Source organism: Melanerpes formicivorus, unplaced genomic scaffold (assembly GCF_026170545.1).
Source record: "Melanerpes formicivorus ecotype bairdi unplaced genomic scaffold, bMelFor1.0.p_v2 SCAF_2, whole genome shotgun sequence".
NCBI lineage: Eukaryota > Metazoa > Chordata > Aves > Piciformes > Picidae > Melanerpes > Melanerpes formicivorus.
In genome coordinates, this window is record NW_027142354.1 from 32,737,779 (window position 1) to 32,751,919 (window position 14,141).

Sequence of the window (14,141 nt, forward strand, 5' to 3'; positions counted from 1 at the left end):
GACGGGAATGTCCACACAACCCCAGCCCATTTCTAGCCAGACTTATAGGAAGGGGTAATTAGGAGTGAGACAGTGACACTCTCCTGTATGTATGCCTGCACAAGGAAAATTAAAATCAGCCCTGTGCCAACAGAAGATAAACTAATTCAGGCCCCAGCTCACCTGTGCTTGTCCTCCACTCCCTCCAAAGCCAGGACCATTGGGTGGCTGAAGGGCAGGAGGTACACCAGAGGTGAGAAGCAGCCTGCAGCAGTGAAAATGAGGCTGTTGGACAGGCTTGTGGCCTCTCATGCCATCAGGTTTCCAGAGAGCAGGGGGACAGGATGGCAGGAAGAGGGCTCCCCCTGTGCTCTAATGGCAAGCAGCTCCCCAGGGCTAGGGATAACAGCAGGGCACTTAAGAAGCTCAGATTATGAATACATAGCCACTTGATGCAATTCTGCATGTAATATGTGTTGTGATTTCCCCCTCTCCAGGATGCTAGGGACCTAGAAAGCCAAAAGCCACTGGCTGGTTTAGCCATTCTGACATTCATTTTTTACAAATACTGGCATTGTTAGCCTCAAGCATTCAAAAATCTCAATCAGATGCACATCTCTGAAAATTTTCCTTATTTAATAATTGAGATTATTTTTAGTTCTGTCTCATGAAGATAAGAACAAGTAGGCATCTTGCTCTCAATTTCTTCTGTGCAAGTGGGACTCAAAACTTTGTAATTGCTAGAAACAAAGGTCAGAGTAGATGATCTGCAAGCTTAAATTTAGTAAATGTATGACTACACACACTATGAAATTTAAACAACTGGACAACACCAGCTTAAACAACTTCTTCAGACATCAGCCTCAGGCTTTTCTGTCTCAAAAACTGAAAAAATGAGATTGTTAGTCTCACACACAGAAATCTTACCTAACACAGCAGAAACAGAGCACAAGCCCATTTAACTAATTGCATTTATCTGAATAAGCCTAGTGTTGACTTAGAAATAAATTTTATGTAATATACCCTATAATGCAGTTTTCCTTGTTTTAAACTTGGATTGCACTACCTTTCTGCCCAGTGAACTTTCTCAATGTTTTAGCACACTCTGGACTGTAAGACACTGGGGAAAGGTATGCAAAATGGCTACACATACTTTTTTCTGTATTCTTCGTTCCTGAAAATACACACATTTCTGTCAAACTCAGTTACTACCAAAAATTCTTACCAATATTAGATGCTGATTATTCTATTTGAAAGAATTACCCAGTATTAAAAATATAACCTTCCTTACCTTTGCAATAATAACTTCCTTTTTCAAAATCTTCATAGCATAGTATTTCCCACTAGCCTTCTCTCGGACCAGGATAACTTTGCCAAACGTGCCTTTGCCCAGCAGTTTTAAATAGTCAAAATCATTCATTGTCTGTAAGGAGCAAAGAACAAGGTTTAGCAAGACTTGTGCTATCTAGCTCCAGTTTGAACACAAGTGTGTTCACATATAACTAAATGCTGTTACCAATATAGTAAGCATGGCTTACAAAAATAGGAACTCTTCTATCATTAGGTTCATAACAGTTGACTGTGTCCTTAAGCCACTAGGGTACATTGTTCAGTAATAGTATTATAGTTCTCTAAAGTCAAGTACTGCACAGCAACAATACACACACACTCTTAACTTTTACAAAGCACACACAAAAGGAAGTCTAAGCCTACACCAGCATTTCATGAATGCTCCTCATCTAAGAAAGCTCATCAACTCCTGTATTACCAGGGACACATGAACACAGCATTATCAGTGTGCTTTGCCTAACACCAGGTACTGCACTGATGGCTTTTTTGACATGCATGATCCTCACTGCAATATTATACCAGTAAGACTGTACAACAATGCAATCTGTGCATTAGAAGCAGATTTTTAAAAATCTGAGTGCAGATAGCTATTACATGGTTTTTACATTAATCGGTCTGGGTCTGAAAAAGGAAGAAGTGGCAAGTTTTCCTCTTCCATGTGACCATATTATAGAGATCATTCAATCATCTAGTATTGCCCTAGTTTTGTTGGTTAAACACAGTACACCTGGAACTGGTTCTACCAGACAATTTGAGTCTAGTAGGTTTATTAGCAAAACTGTAGTGTCACACATGAAAAGAGTATAACCAGATGATCTCAGATCCCAAAGCAGTTTAGCCACATCAACAAGCACAAAGATTGAGTTAATTATCATCTTACTTCTACAAGTTCATTTCACAGCCTGTTCAGAAGTGTCAACCCTATGGTCTATGCATCAGTTGCAAAGAGAATGTAGAGAAAACAGCACAATGCTGAGGATCCAGTAATTGCACATGGTCACCTTGCACAGACAGCAGGATATCTTCAGACAACTCGGAGCCAATCACTGGCTTCCCCTGGGTGTTTCCATATCACATCTTTCAGCAACCTGTGCTACTGGCACTGACTGCTATCTGCAGCACCACGTAACAACACACAACCTATTAAAGCACCCAGAAACCTTGAGGAAAACAGTTAAAAGCTCTGAAAGACAACACACTCCTCTATTCTTGTTATAGTATTGCCCTACAGTATCAAAAACCTTCATTTTTTTGTGAAAAATACACCACAAAACATTTATAAGAAGTAATTATACTTCAATTCTCAGTTTTGTTAAGTGAAATAGAGATAATCTAGTTATGGGGGGGGGGAAATAAAATATCGTGGCTTATCTCTCATCTTCCCAGTGTCTCTGTCTATCACCAACTGCAGCCTCAAGCAATTTTTTTGAATACTCATGTTCCAGATAACCTTCTGCTTGTGGGATTAGTACTTTCCTTATCCCTAAAACACCTCTAACAGTGCCTATGTATCTCACAAACATTCCAAATGTAGATCTATTGGCCATATCCCTGGTGTGCAATCACAAACAGTGGCAGTGAAATATATTCTCTTGTGAGAAAGACTAAGGGGCAAAATTTCCTCCTGACATTACTCATTCCTTTAAGCTCAAGTATATGATGCTAATTCTGTGGGTCTGAAGTAGCTGTCAGTCAACTGTGAATATAATTTAACCAATTTCTCAGAGTCAGTTTGAAATATGCTTACATCAGGGGTAGAACTGAAGTTTCACCACCCACTTTAACACTACTATTTCTTAGCTTCTAAGTGTTCAACCTGCAACTTAAAATATGCAAAGAAAATTGACCCAAAAAAAGGTGAAAAATTCAAAATGCATTCAAAACACAATTGAGGCAGAAGATGAGTAATTCAGGGCCAAATCCTCCTTATCTGAAGTCATAAGCTGTGATATTTCTGGACAAAGAATGGCCAACAGTTTTATTGATAAAGAATACTAAGTTAGTGACCATAACAGCTACCATTTCCAACAGTCAAATATTAACGGGTTATACGGAATCTCAAAGGAGCAACTTTTCCCCATACTTCTGATCTTTCAGAGCCTGTACTTACAAAGGATCATCAGAACCTGAATAAAACCAGCTCATAAAAACAGCCCTTTGCCTGCACACAGAAGGCTGATCTTGGCTTGACTGATCATAGACATGGATTTGATGATAAGGGCAGCAAGCCAGTCAAATTGTAAGGCTTATTCACCCACAACTTGCTTATATAATGCAAACAAAGCAGCCATGAATCTAGTTGCAAGTTCAGTTAAAACAAGTTTTAAAAAAATGTATATTTATAATAAGAAGGTAATAGGTTTGCAAGACTTTGAGCTGTGGCTTAACAGCAGGTTATGACAGTAGTGCTAGTTCTAAGAATAAAGCCTTCTGATGCTCTCATTCTTTAGAAGCTCAGCAGAAGGCTTAGAGATGATATGCAGTGTAGGGTAACTCAAAAAGTCTGCCAAAGAACACAAGACCTTAGGAGATAAAAACACAGATGCCATAGCTGAGGGTGTACTGAAAACTGGTGAAAAAAATGGAAATACTTCCTAAACCCAAGGGATGTTGGTAAGCAAGTTCAGAGGCTCCTATAAGACTGGATTCTTTCTCCTTGCTTATTTTCCTACCTTTTCCATTCCTTTCAAACTCTAAGGATTGAATATTTTTTCTGTATCACACTACTTTTTGGGTTCCTCTGAAAAAATCTGTTCTTTTCTCATCCTTCACTCTGCCAAACAAACTGCAACCAAAAGAAAAACAATGAAGCTACAGAAACTGTATTAGCCAAATAATTGTATGATGTTAATCTTTCTATAAAGCCTATGTACTTATGTATGGATTATATGTTCAAAAGAATGCATCCTACTACAGGTCCAAAAAATCCCTACCAAGAACTTAATTTTCAGAAATTCCTGATTTGCACAAATATTGTATCACTTGGAGTTTTATTCTGACTTCATCAGAAAGAAATTCTACTTAAAATGAATGATGCAGCAAGACATAAATGCACTTTGCTAAGAATTTCTAGTACTCTGAATTTTAGTGATATTGTTATGTTATTCCTGTAAAACTGAAGTAGCACACCGGAACCATTTAAAAAATTAACATACATATTCTAACAAACAAACAAAAAATCCACCCTTTGGGTTCTTACTGATAATCTAGTCATTAGGGATGACAAATCAAGTTCCATAACCTAAAGAGCATTTTCTTCATAAACCTTTTTCTACCTTTTTAGAGAAGAACAAGCCCACTCCTCTCTGTCTTGTGTCTTAATTTGATCATGCCTTTCTATTCATATGTATACCATCTGGCACATGCACAAGCAAAATTCAATGGTCTTAGACCTAATATCAGGTAAGAAAAAAATCTTGTAGGACACATTGTGCAAAAAATTACTGAAATGAGAAGAAATTCAATGCCAAAAATAAATTTAAAAAGCAGGCAATAATAGTGCATCATCATTATACCTGAAATGGTTTTGATTACATTAACAATTACAAAAGCTTGAACAGAAGCTTTAAAAATAAATTTCAATAAAACAGTAACAGTTCTAAAAACTATTTTTCCCAATTTTAACATAGAGGAAGTGGCAAGTCCCCATCACTACAGTCACTTAATTACTTTTTGCCCAAAAAAACTTCTGAGAACATTTCACTGAAGTCATCCAACAGTCAGAAAATCTGCAATGGGATTTTGAGTCTTGGTCAAAGAAAATAGTAATAACAAATCCTTTCAGTCATCAGTATGCTCTTCACTGGCTACCAAAACTCCATTATGCTCTATTATTAGGTGAATGTCACCATTTTTCACTTTACCTTTGTTTTGCAGAATTCACTTTTGGGTTGTTGCCAAAGTTGTTAAATATTCTGCAACACTGAACATGTACTAAAATATGTATCTTATTTCAGCATGTCTTCTAGTATAAAGACAGAAACTGATCTTACTCCTCCTCCTTCTGTTCCTACAATCCCTTTTACTGAACAGGAAACTGCACTGCACTGTGAACAAGGACAGCACACATTCCAGACAAACTACATATATTAGACAACATTAATTTTGACACCTTGAAAATAGTTGCTGTTTTGCAGCAGTTTTTGTACTTCACTGAGAGGATACACAATCTTGGAACAGTACTCAGATCTTTAACTGAGCAAACTCAAATTCCTTTCACATAATCATACTGCCTCTAAGACTGACACATCTCAAATGCTGCCTCTATCTTTCTGTCACTTGTCATATTTTACCCTGGAGCACAATCATTAAACATCCATGCTGCAAGGGTAAAAGTTCAATGTCAACCTGACAATGTACGATGAATACACTGTTACAGCTGCGTATAATTTGTTTTTACCTTTTTCTGTAGTGGAAACAAGTTAGAAAATTGCATGCACTGAAATAAAGAGAAGAACTATGAAAGAACTATGTACTGCAAACTCAAGTTCTCAAAATTTAGGACGTAACAGAACTAAGAGTTCCTATGACACCTTTGTTACATTCACACAGGTGCAGTTCTCAGCCACTGATGTTCTGTAAGTAAAGGCACACATATTCACTAGTTTGTTTCACTGTTCATCATTCAAATACATTCAGTTACATTAGCTATAATGCTCTATGAGCAGACTTCCACTAAGTTTTCTGCAGGTGTAATTTCTGGTTAGAAAGAATTAAGCCAGTCCTATAGAAACAGGTTATTACTTCTCAGGCAGTTTCAATGCATCTCTTGAGTCACATCAAATCTGTATAGTAAATTAGAAACATTCACTTGAATCCATATTCCATCTTTATAGAAACACAGGACAAAATGGAAAGATAAAATAAGAAGCACATTTTTGGTGACACTGAATCTTTAAAACATGGTCTTAGTTGTGTGTTTAACCTGTTGACTTTGGAAATAGAATGTTATAGCCAACAGTGTATGTATTCCTACTTACATCAAAAGCTGAGAAGGACTGCGAAACACAAACATTGTTTTTTCTTACTTCATTGAAAATTAAAGCAGTTATTTTCCCAGATAGCAAAAAACCAAGGTCGTTAAAAGCCAAATCCTGCTAGACTTTCTCATGCAAATTATCTAATTTGTACTAGGTATTATTTGCATGAGAAAGGGGGCAAATCTACTTGTCCAAAGAAAATATTTTATTATCATACTTCTGACAGAGAAAACAAAAATAATATTCAAAGAAGCAGCAGAATGTTAACATGTGTCTGAACAGTCAAGCTTTGTTTTTCAGAAGTTCTGTATTAGATAGCATAACAAATAAATAAAACCAGAGCAGTTCAGCTTTATCGAAATGAAACCGTTAAGTACCTCTATCCTTGTAATTCCCTGGGATGTATGCAGAAATACTATTTCCTGTGTGTTGTTTTAACCAACTAGATTGTTCTACAAAAGTTATTTAGACCTTAGTCTGGTCAGTTACTTTTTAATGTCATTACCTTTCTTTTATGATGGGTTGTTGAAGCATCCATCTCTTCTTCTCCTATATTGTCTATCTGCGAAGTTGGACTACAGTTCATCCTCTCCTCCTCTTGCCTCTGTAGTCTGTCTGCTACAGCCTGGATTGCTTCTGTCCATTCTTCCCTATCATGAACAAGCCAATATTCCTATTACAATCTCATAAAATACATCCAAGTAAGTTATTTAATGTTTTTCACATCCTACTTGCTTCAATGTTCAATTCTCAAGTTATACAGCAGAAGAGTCATAAATTAATCACTTCAGTTTCCTTAAAGGTAGTGAAGTTGACCAGCATAAAAAATGATTTATCATTATGTTGATAGTGAAAACTTGAAAACACTTGCTCCAGGTAAAATATAGCTCAGGGTATGGAATGTTGTCATCTACCCAATACTATCTGATAATGTGGTTCTCTCCATTCCTGTCAGACATTTTTACAAAAAATAAGTAAGATTTATTAAATCAAGCCACGCATTCAAATGTTTTTCAGTTTCTTAAAATCCATCTTGTTGGCTAATGTAAAATTCCCCTGAGAAAGAAGCTCTCAAAGATAATCCAATTCCTACAAGCATCATAAAAACCAGCCCCTGCATAGCAGGGCAGGCCTGGATGAGGGTTTCCATGGAGGGACAAGCAAGGGCAGCTGAGTCTATTCTGCATGCTGGCTAACCAGCATAAATATATCAGCAGTCTCATCAACATGCCATTTCCCCACACCAAGTGCAGTACCTGCTGCTTTTTGCTCAGCCAGCAAGGGACATGGGAGGGGTCTGGTAGTATTACTGTATGAAGTAGGAGGTACTCTGCTGCATACACAGAAGACAGACAGGGTGGAGAAACAGTACCAAGGTAAAATAAAAAAATTCTAAGTGAATACACTAACAAAAAAAGAGACCACAGAAAAAGCAAAGTCATCTGTTATTCACTGATACAAGTGCTATGAATAATGTCTTCAGAGGACAGATGCCCACACTGGGAAGACTCAGTGCATCTAACAGTGACACAGTATAGAACATTTTAGCAAGTCCACCATCCCATATCTCCTTGATGATTTTGGTGCACTAAAAACATCAATTCTTGAGAATTTATGTATTTCCTGAAAGAAGGAAAACTATTAAGAAAGAATAAAATAAATTGTAACAAACATACTGCTTTCTGTGCCAAAAAAAAAGAGAGGTGCATATCAGGAGAAGTAAAATGAAAAGTTAAGACATCAAGGCTGGAAAATATTTCAATGCAGGCTTTTATTATTCAAAATTTAACACTTGAGAGACATACCATGACATAGTTTTGGCTTATTCGAATATACTCATCCTACCTACTCACAGGCAACTATCATACTATGAGATCAACAATATTTTAGAGAAACTGACTTTAAAATTCTTCAATTGTTCATACATGCTCAGAAAGTCACAGTTCCCAGCATAGACTCTGTTAAGGTTTCTGTGTAAAGTAACATGGAAACGAAACCAAAAATAAAATCCTCACCGTTCCTCTGGAGTGTCTACGTGGAACGTCCTCTCTATGACAGTGGTCCACTGAAGACATCTGATAATGAACGTGTTTGGCTTTGGTCGTTCTGTTTTCATTAGCTGACATTCTAGAGAAATAAACGACAATGCCTCTTTTATATGTTGTCAGTTAACAAATGAAGAGAAAGTCAAATTGCTTTGACAAAATACATGCAGCTTATGTATACCTATTCAGCATGTAGCCAGCACACATATGACAATACAATCCTGGGTTTGACTAAAAGGTAACAATCATAAGGTGAAGCAAGTAGTCAGGGAAATTGATGGAACTTGTATTATTGCCCTTATATAGACTGCAATCTTTACTTGCAAACTAAGCCTGTGTTATAAGGGCAAGAAAAGTATTAGATCCTGGATTTCTCTAGTATGCCAAGGTAACAGCAGTAGCCACAGGCACATTTTTCCATCTGTATCTGGCAGGAGGAATAAGACTCTTTTCAGTAGTAACCATGCCACAATTACCAGTGATATTGTCACTTTAGGACTAGATATATAGTAAAACACCCTCAGAAAATTCAGATGTTGAAACTAGTCTGATTATTAAATATAGAACAACCACACACACACACTCCCAGTGGGGCTGCCTCAAGAAATCATTGAGTTCTCTTTGTGCCCCAGGGCAGAATCAGGTCTACTCATGCTATTTCTTGTAAGTATTTCTCCAAAGTCTTTCTACAATCCCCCAAAAGCAGTAATTTAAAAATCTCTGTACGCAAACTATTCCACCCAACTATAAGAAAAAAATGTTACAGTTTCACACTTGGAAGACCTCTTCCTAGCATTTGTTGCAACTGTTCTTTTAATTTAAGCTTATTTCTTGCCCTATTGACTAATTTCTTTTATCTTTTCAGTGGCTATGTCTTAGACATTTGGACACTATTTTATCTCTTCAGTCTTCTCTGGCCTAAATCAGTTCAACCAAATCTGTCCTCACAGTCTGCTTTCATAACCAAGATCTTCCATGTCACACAATTCGAGACGCACAGTAGATGGCCTATTACTCCTTTGTCACAAAAACAGAATGTGGGTAATTCAGGCAATAGGTCAATGACAGTGTGCATTGGATTTTATAACGTGGCATACTGCACTAAGCATTACATCTGCAAAACACTGACCTATTAGAACTCTTTATTCCTGCAAATATATTTAACCATTTTTGTGACGTTAAGGTCACTCTCTCAAAAGTGTAATTTGTTTTCCTGCAGCTTCCACAAAATAGACACAAACATCCCATGTTCTGGAATGCCATCACTTGTTCAAAGCTGATCCAGATCAAATATATGATCTAACATGATTTATCAGGTTTGCAAATCAATCAACAATGAATGTAAGCAAATTCCTGATCTGCTACAACATCCTTTTGCTAGAGCTACCACCTACCAGGTGACTCACGCCTTTTACTGATGTAGCTGACTATTCTTTAGCATCAAACCTTGCATTTGTTCTTGGTGAATTACATTTTGTTTATTCCCATTAATGTCAATCAACATCTTACAAAAGATATATCATATGCCATGTCACAAGGCCTGCTGTTCTTTCAAAGAAATAAATTATATTGGCTTAACATATTTTTTCTTCACAAATTTAGTCCTGAAACCTCTGCTATCATCTGCAGTTTTACAGGATTCTTTTACGTATTCTCCAATGCACTGTATCACACCCAGCAAATTTCTAAACACCCAACGTACGTAAGTATTCTCTTCCTTGCTGTGGCTTTCTCATGATTTTGTTTGTCAGTGTTAATTGTGCAAGATGCATACTCATAGCTGACCTCCTGAAATACAGTTGCATACTGAAAACACATTAAAGCTATTCTCTTAAACCCTTAATTCAAGGCATTTATTTGTGTGCCCGCACACCTAAACAATTTGGGACACAATTAGCTAAATAATGGCCTCAGTCTCCATAAGATCAAGCCACAGCAAGTATCAGCAGGCTTACTTTTACTTGACTATCCTTGACACGTATTTTCATACATACTGCATTTTTTCCAATCTGAAAAAGCAAAAGGTTGAAGTAGACATGCCTGTTGACAGAATTCTTTTCTGCAGCTCAGAAGAGATCAGAAGCTTGACAGACACAGATAAGAAATAAGAGGAATAAAGTAAATGTTGCACTAAACAGGCGTATATTCCTTGATGCATAAATCTATATGTTCAATTATTACGTAAGTCAGACTACTCACTCGTCAAGGAAATGACATTACATTTAAAATCTGCATACACTGTGCAGACTCAAAAGAGAAACAGTAATTGAAACTCACAGCTTTCATAAACTCAGCTGGGTCTTGGATGGGATGAGAGTCATCCTCAACACTCAGAGGAAATAGCTACAGCAGGATGGACACAGGAAGAGGGAATTTAACACAAAGGCTGGAAGACAAACAAGGAGGACAGCAGCAGATGATGGGAACTTGGAGAGCGTGATGAAGTAGAGATACTCAGGATACTTAACAAGGTTTGTCACTGGGTGCAAACATTGCTCAAAAGATCAAAGAAACCCCCACCTTCAGGGATACAGCTGAAGTCCAACTTACAACCATGGTAACAGTGAGGTTGGGGCTAACAGGCTGTTTTATCAGCTTCCTCAGCTGTTGCTTTAAGGAATGTGTTGGGCCACTTTCATAGTGAATGCCTTGTCTGCACTACGACTACCCCATCTTCCTCCTGACAAAGCCAACCTCTTATCTTTAATCTTTTAACACTTCAATCATGTAGGCTGAAATTTTATTTTCTGGGTGTCTGCCTAAAGCTGCACACTGCTGGAAAATACTACTTTTTGGAGATGAGACTTAAAACTTGGCAAACCAAGACCTTTGATTCTTTTTCAGTATTCCTGTGAAAATGTAAGGCATCTGGCCTTGCTACATGTGGGAGAGATAAGAGTGCTCTAGGAGGAGGGTAAAATATTACAGTAACAATTACTAAAGCATAAAATCATTTAAAATCTAAGCACTGAATATAATCCAGAGGCTACAGCTATCTCCTGCCTCTACACCTGCTTTCTCCTATATTCATAGTGCCAATTTCTCAAGACAGTACAGAAAAGAAACTACTTCACTGAGACAAATTCCAGTATGTGGCATACAGCAAGATGGCATACAGCAAGCTATTTACAGAAGAGATGTCAGGAACAAAGAACTAGGGAATAAAGAGAGAAGAGTGGAAATGGGACAGGAAAAACCCTGAAACTTTTGTGCGAAAGAAAAACGTGGAGGGTAGCTAGAGCAGCTGAACTGGAGTAGCTAGTTTAGAAGCAGGGAGAGAAACTACCAGGAACAGAAAAGTGAGGCAACAGTGTTAGGATACAGAGAAGTCTGTACCAATTAATTAAAAAGCACATACTTTGCAGTGCCTGTAATGGAACTGAAGATTTTGAATCTCACCATTCATTTTCTGATTGCAAATGCATAAAAAATACATACATACAAATGCCATTAAGTTTGCCATCACAAACACACAAAAATTTGAACAATTAAGCCTGCCTATGTCCAAATCCTATCTGGAATATGGTCTTTACATACAGATGTCATATACCATACATAATAATTGTATTATTAATATGCACATTATGTAACTATGTACCTAATATTTAGATGTAATATTGGAACTATCTGTAGTGATTTTTTTCAGATAGTCCTCAAAGTGATGATGTGCACTATTAGCAACATCAAAGCATATGGAGCCATATACAAAGCTCTGTAACTACCTAGGAGCATTTACTCTCTTGAGTTTTCATTACGGATGATTACCTAAATCAATTAAAGGTCAGCAAAAACAGGCCTTTGCAATTGAAAATAGCACTGAAAACATAAAAACCAAAAAATGTCATTTCATTACCACTGAAGGACACTATTGAAAAATAAAACCTAGCAAAATTTAATGAGCTTTTTAAATATGCTGTTGAAAGTGGCTGAAGATTTCATTTCATTGTGAAGTTAAAATTGAGTATGTTCATACCCTTCCTTTCTGAAGGAAAAAGTGTTTCAGAAAAAAGTGGAGGGCCAGTGTATTTCTGAAAGTGCTGTGCTACACATCCTTCTCAAGTAGATAGAAATAACTGAAATCTGCTGATATTTAGTACACCCACATGATTCACATGTTTCCATATACAAATGTATGGGATAAACCGTATTACTGTCATGACTGCAACATGAATAAAAACTTGTTTATGAATGCCTTTCACATACAACTAGAAAAAAAGAAAATATATTAAGACTAATAAGTGATGTATTATACCATTACTGCTAATTACCAAAATATTTTTCTACTAATTACTGGGGAAAACAGAGTCATTTTAGACAGAGAGAATAGTTTGGAAACTACAAAAGCACAGAAGAATGAGTGAAACTGGCTACTGAGAGCTGGCTCCAAATGCTCAAGTGATAGTTGGGTCATTACCAAAGAGTAGAGAACACTCTACCATAATGTCTTCAAGTTTGCTGCTATACATAAACATATGTAATTAAAGGGCTGAATCTCAACTCAAAACAGTTGGAAGTCTAAATTATCATTCAAAAAACATGAGTAAGCCAGTAAACAGACAGACTCAACTTTGTATTCTTGTATGCTAGCCATCTATAACTTGGAATTACATGTTTTATCCTAAAGCTTTCTGTCTTGGTGGGATTAAACATCAGTCATAAGAATTCTCCCCTTTAATATCAGAAGAGATGAAAAAGCTCTAGGGAGAAACATTTGTTCAAAGCAGCAAAATACAAAACCGGTAACAGAAACTGACAACTCCGTCCCAACAAGTCTGAAGCACTCATTTGGCCATTTTTAGATCTACACAGAAAATGGAAAAATGAAACAAAACCAGCATAAAGAAATGTGTTGGATGTTTCTCAAGTACTGAACTTTTCTTTTTAAAATAATAAAAAAGTCAGGTACATCCTAGAGGTTAACTTTTGTCTCCATATTCATGAACAATCTGACAATTCTAAAATGTTAGACTTTTTCAAATAACTGCTACTATCCAAATTAAGTACTTATTCTAGTTAAACTCTCCTGAGCAACTCTAACTACAAACTGTATTTCAAAACGTTCTGTTTACTTTACACCATTCTGAACCACAGATGACAAAGTTTGCTTGAAGCTGTAATTACTCTGCAAAGCTGGGAAGCCAATTAGAGGGCCTGAAACCTGCCAGTTCCAAAAAAAAAAAAAAAAGCACAGATCATCTGTTCAGATTTTATTAAAAAGTTTAAAGTTTTCATTCTATAGCTTTAACCATATAATTACCAGTGTTCTTTTCCTAAACACATTCATTCGGCATTAAAAATAGAAAGAACGCTAATATCATTTTATTATTTCATATATGGAAGCTTTCAACTTCAGCAGAATTTGTTGATATGGCTAGACAAGAATACTAAACATACAAGCAGCCATAAAAAAACTGCACTAAAAAATGAACAGAAGGTTGCATATTTGAGAAATTATTTCTAATACAGACTGGGTTTTAGCACAAAAGATAATTCTCTGATTATCATACGATATAAAAGAAATAGTATCAAAAAACTACTTTCACTGTTTATAAGACATCCACTTTTAAATACACACAGATATTTGTATATATGTATCTACTTTTACTACAATTTAATCTTGATTTTTTTTTTTATTCCTCTCTTGGTCTTTCCTTCACAAGATAAACAATGTTGTCCCAATCTTTGCCTATTCTGGTGCTACTCCCATTTTTTCATTCTCACGTCAAAATTTCATGAACACACTGCTTACAAGTATATTTTTCTATTAGTGCTACTCTGCACACCAAAT

The 14,141-nt window shown here is 36.5% G+C and overlaps 1 protein-coding gene across 4 annotated transcripts in view; it reads right to left on the reverse strand.

Annotated features, from left to right (window-relative positions):
• Window positions 1-14,141, reverse strand: part of AKT3 (AKT serine/threonine kinase 3) — a 154,146-nt gene that overhangs the window by 55,276 nt on the left and 84,729 nt on the right. For all 4 annotated transcript variants that reach the window (XM_068155504.1, XM_068155495.1, XM_068155515.1 and 1 more), the window contains 3 exons: window positions 8,324-8,435; window positions 6,814-6,958; window positions 1,271-1,402 (listed from right to left, as the gene is read on the reverse strand). In XM_068155504.1, the coding sequence (XP_068011605.1) occupies window positions 1,271-1,402; window positions 6,814-6,958; window positions 8,324-8,435 (389 nt within the window). The remainder of the gene's footprint in view (window positions 1-1,270; window positions 1,403-6,813; window positions 6,959-8,323; window positions 8,436-14,141) is intronic.